The sequence below is a fragment of the Numida meleagris genome, chromosome 16, assembly GCF_002078875.1.
Source record: "Numida meleagris isolate 19003 breed g44 Domestic line chromosome 16, NumMel1.0, whole genome shotgun sequence".
Taxonomy (NCBI): Eukaryota; Metazoa; Chordata; class Aves; order Galliformes; family Numididae; genus Numida; species Numida meleagris.
In genome coordinates, this window is record NC_034424.1 from 3034131 (window position 1) to 3043048 (window position 8918).

The 8918-nt window shown below is 53.4% G+C and overlaps 1 protein-coding gene across 1 annotated transcript in view; it reads right to left on the bottom strand.

Moving 5' to 3' along the window:
* Nucleotides 1-8918, bottom strand: part of ASTN2 (astrotactin 2) — a gene marked incomplete at its 5' end in the record, with an annotated part of 265286 nt that overhangs the window by 7558 nt on the left and 248810 nt on the right. The window contains one exon of the mRNA XM_021414154.1: nucleotides 460-560. Within this exon, the coding sequence (XP_021269829.1) occupies nucleotides 460-560 (101 nt within the window). The remainder of the gene's footprint in view (nucleotides 1-459; nucleotides 561-8918) is intronic.

Here is an 8918-nt window from a genome sequence, read left to right on the forward strand (position 1 = left end):
GCAGCAAAACGCTTCGGGAATGAGAGAACAAATGGGACTGGTTTCAAATCTGGAGAAGGAAACCATGCACGTGGTCAGTGTCTCTGTTTCAGAACCAACCCAGCTGCCACTGATGTCCCACTGAAGACCCAGAGCTGGGTCCCAGCCAGGGCTGCCCCTTGCTTTGCAGGAAGCAATATCACCTTTTTCCAGGGGACGTTTATTGGCAGTTCCCAGGGTCATGCAAGGGGACAGGCGTGTTGGCACTGAGCTGCACAGGACCATGGAGCCACCACTGCAAAACGCTTGCAATTTATCACCCATCCCAGCCCCGTATCCTCATGCCCAGGGCTCATTTATAGGAGTTTGTGCTCTGGAAGAGGAGACTGGAGGGAGTTGCAGGTGTGCAATGGATACAGGAAAAGTAAAATTAACAGGAAATGGCTTCTGTCTTGGGAAACGAGGCGCCTGAGCACTGACCTTCTGCCTTGCTGTCGTCTACCAGCGGGCAGGCTGTCCTCAGGGTGACCGTGCTCAGCTCCGAGTGTCTCCCTCGTGTGTCCACCGCATACAGCGTGAACCTGGAAGGGCAGGAAGGAAAAGAAAAATGTCTTTATCTCTCGGTCCGACACCGCCGGGTTGTTACAGGAGCTGACTTCATGAGAGAAGTGAAAAATGTGGTCCTGGCTGCCATCAGTCACTTCTGGCATCTCAAGGGGATGCGAGATGTCTTTGGCTTAGAACAAGAAAGCAAACAGCAAGAGGAGCCATGGGGGCAGGTCACAGCGTCCCCATGCAGCTCCACGAGCCTGGGACAGGATGCACACAGCTCCAGGTGCAGTGCCATGCACCCATGCAACGCAGCAATGTTGCAGCTCCCCGCAGTAATTCTGCCCGAAGTGGGCTCTGTGCTGACAAGCGACAGCTCGCACACATCCTGCAAACGGCCCTTGAGGTTGTTTTCTAGATCATTTCCTCACCAGGGTGGGGCTGGTAAAAGGGTGGGAATGATAATTTCACACTTGAAGCTAATGGAGAGCATCTGACAGTAAAATACGGCTCTTGTGCCGGATGGAGCATTGAATAAACAGGCTGCGGCTGCATGGGACGTCCCGCGATGCTGAGCTCAGAGTCCTGCTCATAATATCAAAGCTCCAAAATGAGAACACTTCTTTGCAGCGGGGGCAATAATCTTCGTCCCCTCTCCCAGAAGGGATTGGTTTGTATTTACCCAGCCTGAGCCAGGCACGGAAACCAAAGCTGCCTTTGAGAAAGGGCAGGAGCTGGGCACCCAGGTCCCTGAAATAACAGAGCCCTGCAGCTGAAAGGGGATTGAGACCCTGAGGAACGTTTACTTAAGGAGTGGTCCTAATTCTCAGCATCCTCATCAGGAACAGCAGCGATGCCTGCCTGCTCCTCACTCCCAACCCCCACGCTGCTCCCGTGTCCCACCAGCTGCCGATAAGAGCTGACGTCTGCACGGTAGCAGTTCCCAGCACAGGACATGCTCTCTCCGAGCAATTAGCATTAGCTCTGTAACAATACTTGCTGACTGTAAGGACGCCAGCAGACTGCCAAGGAACCCACTTGTGCACAGGGACAAAGCCGGGGCAGGCAGGAGACGCACACACTGCGCTCGCCCAAGGAGATGTTATTTAATTCTTCGGTATGACATCATTTTCCTTAATTTACAGGGAACGTTGCTCAGAGTGGGAGCATCTCAGGAAGGATGTCCGTGCTGTGCAACTTCACAAGTACCACACACAGGCTGTTCTCCCGCTATAATTAAGGGACAGCAGCAGAGCAATAGGGGAATTCGAATTCAGGTCAGGAGTGTGACTGCCAGGCTCTGCAGAGCCACCCTCTCTACTGAGCAAGGAGTCTCCTGTGGGCAGCTTGGCAGCACGAACCCCTCTCGCTGGGTCCATAAAGCAGCAGTAACTGGGGCACCCAGTGTCAAGAGGGGCACCCCCAGCCCCCAGGAGTCCTGCAGCCCATCCCGACAACTATCAGCAGGCAACGCTCTTCTTAAAATAGAAGAATAGAATCATTAAGGTTGGAAAAGACTGCACCCCCGCCATGCCCACTGACCAGGTCTCTCCGTGCCACGTCCCCATGGTTCTAGAACACTGCCAGGGACAGCGACTCCACCAGTCCCCAGGCAGCCTGTGCCACTGCATTGTCACTCTATCAGAGACAAAATATTTCCTAATACCCAACCCGAACCTCCCCTGGCACAACGTGAGGCCATCACCTCTCACCCTACCACTGTTACTGGGAGCAGAGGCTGACCCCAGCTCACCACGACCTCCTTTCAGGAGCTGTAGAGAGCATTGAGATCTCCCCTGAGCCTCCTCTTCTCCAGACTGACCTATCCCAGTTCCCACAGCTGCTCCCCATCACACTTGTGCTCCAGGCCCCTCACAGCTCCACTGCCCATCTCTGGACACACTCCAGGGCCTCCATGTTTTTCTTGTAGTGAGGGTCAAGACACTGTGAGCATGGCAAGCACCCAGGGGGCTCAACAGGTAGGTTTTTGCTCTGAGCTGACCTCTGTCCCCATCCTGGGTCACTGGCCTAGCTGTGCTGGTTGTGTTTTCCTTCATAAATGGGTGAGCACAGCTAATGTGCAACCTCTGCTCTGCCGGCAGCGGCTCTGTCAAGAAGGCTCCATTATCTGTGAGGTAATCAGTGCCAGAGCACTTCCCTTGAAAACAGCAGACTTTGATCAAAACAATGGTAATAGTCGGCAATTAGTGCCCACATCACCTATTCCACCGCCCGCGGGGTCAGGAGGGACTCGGCTGCCTGGCGGGGGTCAGAGCTCATCCCCTGTCTGCCTGGGGGAAGGACCCCCCCTGGGCTCTGCTTCTGCCCTCTGCCAACACCAACAGAACAAAGTCATCGGCTGCCAAGAGCGAGAGCGTCCGTAATGGTCCGGGCTGGTTTAAAGAACAGATCCGCACACACAGGGCCCTCGTTTCATCATTTTCTCAGATGAGATTGAAAAAAAAAAAATGCTTAAATGGGAAATCGTCAGAAGCAAAGTGTTTTTGACCAGGTCAAAAGTGAATGCTTTAAGTCACGCGAAACCAGTCCTTTCAGAGCTCCTAGAAGAATGGTTTTCTGCTCCATTCCTTTTGGTGATGAGGCAGAAGCACAGGCTGCCCAGAGGTGGCATTGCCCCATCTCTGCAGACACCCAGGGTCAGGTTGGATGGGGCTCTGAGCACCTGACTGTTCAGTGCAGGGAGTTGGACAAGATGGTCTTTAAGGTCCCTTCCAACTCAAACGATTCTCTGATTCTCTGATTCACCTTCAAGGAGAGCTGTTCTAGAGTGGGCACTGACAAACTCAGCTCTGATGGCAGCCAGCAGCATGCAGCCCCCTGCCCCTCTCAAGCTCTTCCCAGCATGCCCCATCCCCAGAGATGTTCAGGACCAGACTGGATGAGGCCCTGGGCAACCTGGTCTAGTACGAGATCTGGAGGTTGTTGGCCCTGCCTGTGGCAGGGGGCTGGAACCTGATGATTCTTTGGGTCCCTTCCAACTCAAGCCATTCCATGATTCTATCTGATCTCAGAAGGCTTTGCCATTAATGATGGTCCAAAAGATCACTTTGAAGCACTGCCGTACTGACAGCTCTGCTTTCGTGATGGTAAACAGACAGTACGGGGTGAGCCAGGAGAGCTGCAGCAACATGGGCAGATTGGAGAAGTGGGAGATGGTGGTTTCCCATCTCCTTCTCAACCACTTGACCAGTGAGCCTCTCTACAGCAGAATGCTTTTAGAGCAGTTAATGGCACCGTACAGCGTGCTGGTTATTTTTTTCCTTTATTTGAGGAAATGGACAATCAAGAGAAGAGAGCGCAGAGATCTGAGGCTCCTGCTCCCTGTGTCCAAGAGACAACCAAGGCAGGTGTGGGTGGGGGGCAAGGTGGGGACAGGAGCATCCATACACAGCATTTGGGATGAGGGCCACAGCAGGCAGCATCTCCTCTGACAGCAATGGAGCTGCACCCGACTATGCCAATGGGGCCCTCTGGGGAACTTGTAAGGAAAAATGTGGCCAGCGAGGGGTTCTGAGTGTTCTACCCAAGGATATCCGAAGGGAAGGCAAAGCCAGGAACCCAAAGGTCCTGGCCCCATACTGGCATGAATTCCAACCTGGAACACCATTATGGCAGCTCTGCCCTGGCACAGCCTCCCCCATACCTTGCAGGTTGGTTTGTGCAGCAATAAGCATTCCCTGCAATGCTCCCTCACATGCTCCCCATGTTCTCACACCCTTCCTCCTTTCCACCAATGCCCTCAGTATGATCATCCATGGATGCTGCCTTTAGAACAGTACTAAGATATATTTTGCCCAAGGAGGTTCCAAGGAGCATTTCACCACTGGAAGCACATACGCTTTTGGCAGAGAGCAGCCCTCCATGCCTGGAAATGCAGCCACCTCTGCAGAGAAATAGCACATCAAGTCCTATAAAATAACACAGCTTAAATGTTTACTACTACACTGAAACCTACTGGGACCAGAAGGAACTTTTAGAGATAGAAAGCAATTAACATGTGGCCTCGTGAAATGTCAGCAACACCTTCCTCGTAGATACCACACCCAAAGTTGGCTAAAGCCAGGATTTTATCACGAGGTTCAAGATAGTTCTTGGGGGAGGAAGAGAAAGCAAGGGGGGGGGGGGGGGGGGCATTAAAGCTTCAGTTCCTGGAATCCAATGATTGTGGAAGATTGTCAATTGCATTGAGAAAAAAGAAAGAAAAAAAAAAGAACAATATGTTTCTTGCCTTTCTCAATGCAGAGAAGAAAAAAAAAAAAGCACAAAATACAAAATTCTAAAGGCGCAAAACCGCAAGGCTGAGAATGAAACCCCAGAACGTGTTATTTATTTATAGACAACAACGCTGGCTCATAATTTAACTCCATCTCACGATGCTCACGATGTTTGAGTGCTTTACTCATGATCCTTATTTGTGGGAAGGGAGATAAGGACTCCTGTGCTGACCTTCCTGGGCCTGGTGGCTGATTTCTTCCCATCCTAAAGAGATAACACAGCCATTTCTGCTGTCCTGTGCAGCTCCGTGAGATGCTGAACCACAAGGAGCTGCCTGGGCTGCGGGGAAAAGGGTCCAACACAGAGTCCAATAAACACTCCTGCATCTGCCAAACACCCGTGCAAATGCCTGAGTGCCTACAAGCTGCTGGCTGCACGCACAGCAGCTGTGCAAAAGCCCATCTGTGCCACGTAACTGGGGGACAGGGCAGGGTGCTGCTCCAGAGCCCAGCGCTGTGCTGAGATACAGGCTCAGCCTCTCCAAGGTGGTGCAGCCACGACACACTCTTGCCAGTGCTTTGCATGTCCCGTTCCAGCTGAAAAGCAATCTGATGGCTCCCCGTAAAAGGAATGTGTTCTAGTTAATTGCCAACTCAGTGATTGGAGATAATTTAGAAAGGTATATGAGAGCAACACCCCAACCTCTGAAGCAAACAGAATCATAGAATCACTAAGGTTGGAAAAGACGTCTAAGATCACCAAGTCCAACCACCAAGTCCACCCCACCATGCCCACTGACCACGTCCCCCAGTGCCACATCTCCATGGTTCTGGAACACCTCCAGGGATGGTGACCCCACCACTCCCTGGGAAGACCTGCTGTAGTGCATTACCACACTTCCTGAGAAGAAATGTTCCCTAACATCCAACCTGAACCCCCCCCGGTGCACCTTAAGGCTATTTCCTCTCATCCTAAAGCCAGCAGACATTGAGAAGTGAGGGTTTTCGTGGAAGGAGTGGATTTCCCGGTCCATCGCCGGCCCCATTTCATGCTGACCACTGGCACTGTGTCCGTTTGTGGTGCCCGTTGTCAAGGTGGGCTCACACCCCAGCTTGGGGCACCGCAGGCCCTGCAGCCTGGGGTTAGGGTTAGCTTCACAAGTTGCTGGGTGATCCTTGTTGTATCCTTCCACCAATGCCTCCCCACAATACCAGAGTGCAGCTGTCAGATGAAGGGAAATAAATGTCCCTGCACACTGTGCCTCAGGTGTCAGATAGATACTTTTTGGAAGCACATAGAGCAGCATCCACCAGATGCTGCAATCAGGTGTGTGGCTTGCGCTTGGGGTACATCCTTGCAGGAACAGCTTTGCACCATGGATAGAGGCAGAGCAGAACAAGTCCTATGGAGGGAAGGGCCGCTGTGCTGGACAAGGCTGCTGGTGGGGATGAAACGTGGACGAGAGAACAGCTCCTTGGCACAGGAGCAGGACAGCATGCCCAAAGCAGCAGCCCTGACATGAAACAACATTCATGCAGCCAGTGTCGCAGCCCCGGGGCTTTTGCTCCCATGCTCACACCAAGGGGACTTGGTCTTTTATTACTGTGAAGCTGCATAGGAGACCCTCAGGGGATGGCCCCCAAACTCTGGGGATGAGATGATGGCAGAAAAAGCAGGATCATTGGGGAATTATCATCTTCAGAGAGAAGGGAGAGGAGGTGTTCGGGATCTGGATTTCTTGGCAGCTGTATCCTTGCTTTTGTCCTGCTGGCTGTGGGGATGAGGATTAGCAGATGTTCTCACAGAGGCAAGGCAGCAAGAACTGACCAGGATCTTCACAACTCCACTGCCAGTCCCAGGGCTGGGGTGACATGACCCCTCCACCTGGCAAGGCCCCAGCCGGCCCCAGCTCACCCAGGAGGGGAATCCCAGTGTCCTTTGATGGATACTGGTGCTTTTGTCTCTAGCAAAGTACAAGCAGCTCGCACTCAGCTGCCAAATACCATATCCCTGTTCCACTGGGACTCACCCTGAGATCCCATATAAAGCCTTCAGCACCCCACCGCCTCCTGCCCCTGCTCCACGAGAGTTATGTGTTTAGGGGTAAGCCATCACTCTGAGGTTTTGCTCTTTTTCTTCACACAGATCTGCAGCTGAGAGCCTTTCAGCTCATCTGAAAGCGTTAGCATGCAAGTCCTGCACACCAGGTGGGCCTCCAGAGGGACATCGCTTTGGGTTCCTGCACCTCGGCCTGTGCTGGGAGCGTGGCCCTCCTCCTCCTCCCAGCAGGGCTGCAGCTGCAGACATGAGAAGGCCGCTCAGAAGGAGAGGGGGAATAAATCAAACTCTTCCTCCCATTGTGCCAGGGAGAAAGGAGAGAGAAGCGAGGCCCTGGACCCCTGTGACGAGCTCCACAATGGAAATGTTCGCAGCTCACCATCCCAGCCACTTAACCTACAAACGCTCCTCAAAGCTTGGCCATGGCCAGCCCTGGGGAGATGGGGGGGAGAGGGAGGTGGTGACCCTTGGCAAATTGGGAAACGTTCACCCCTCCCAACCTCACAGTCCTTCTAAACAAGAACCAGACACTCCACAGCTCACTACCCCAGGAGTTCCCCTTGGTGGGGCTTGTTCTCATCCTCCTGGGGGCTTGGCTTCCATCTGGACTGCTGGTTGAAATCCAGCCCAGACTGGTAGCGACTTCAAAAGCCAGTGTCATCCGAGGAGTGGTGGGTGGTCTGTGTCAAACGAGTTGATGGCTCTCTGTTTTTATATAAGCCACCACAATAGGGCCTCCTGGTTGAGAGCCCAAGAAGAGAGGCAATGGGTTGCACCGACTGCCGCTGGTCGGCACGGGGAGGCTGCGTGCTCCCCGTCAGCAGAGCCCATCTCCCCTGGGTTTGTCCCCCAGCATCGCCTGCCCCCGGTGCCCAACAAAGCCAAGCCTGCCAATAATAAACGCACACAATGGGGCTGGGAGTTGAGGATGCCTCTGCTCACAAAACCCAAGGCAGATCCAAGCGAGGGGAGGCTGTACCCTGTGCTGCTCTGTCCCCACTGTGTCCAAAGCCACCCGTGTGCGCCCAGCAGAAGGCAGAGGGATGCGGGCCAGGTCTCGGTCCCTGCTGGCTGGAGCAGACGTGGTTCTCACAGCTCCGGCAGGGCCAGGGTGGTGGTGGGGGAGCAAAACAAATAATAAAAACAAAATCCCAGTAAGTATGTTAGAATTCGTTTGAAGTGCGAGGGAGCTCTCAGGCAGGGTTATGTACATCTCCCAGCCCGGCGTGATTTACACATTCCTTGCGAGCAAAGGAATCTTACCCGATTTGAAGTAAAACAGATGTTTGGGGTTTTTCCCTACACCCCCCTCCTCCCCCCCATCCTGCCCCCTTTTAATCATTTCTTCATTGAAATGGTGGCTATATGGCCAAGTGGTCCTGAGAGTGAGCTCTGCTACCCCCAGATGGCCTCCAAGGGGCCAGACCCCACTCCCGTAGCACAGAATGAGCCAGGTCAGTGAGTGTCTGGAGGTGATGCTCCGGAGGCATCATTCCTCCCGCAGGCCTCCTCTCCTGCTTTTCTGCAACAGGAGCAAGGATTGCAGCTCCCAGCAGCTGTTCCAAGCTGACACCCAGCTCCTCCATCCTGCCCATGAGCCCAAGCAAGGGCTCCAGCACTGCTGCCATCAGCCCCAGCCCAGGGAACTTGCTGTGCATGATCCCCCTATACCTAAAACCACAACTCACCCTATTTGTGATCTATCCCACGAGCATTCTTTCAGAAGCAAAGCCCAGATGAAACCCAGCATGGTCAGTGGGAGGGAAGTACAGGAGCTGTGACGCTCTTGCTTCCCAAGTGAAACAGCCCAGCACAGGGGACAGAGCTTCTCTCTTGGTTTCAGCACTGTGTCATCTCAGACAAGTCATTTTGCCCCTATTTTTTGTCCTTTTTTTTTTTCCCCCCCACCCAGTAAAGTCATCTGGGGAAGCAACTTTGTTTTCCCAGGAGGATGCCCAGCACTGAGTGCAATGGGGGCTTCTGGGCGTTGGTTGACACTACAAACCACCAGTGCAACCATGCCCTCCAATTTACACTCATAATAACTCATGGCTGGTAGCAAACCCATCCAGCCCCCCCATCTTTTCTCTCTCTCT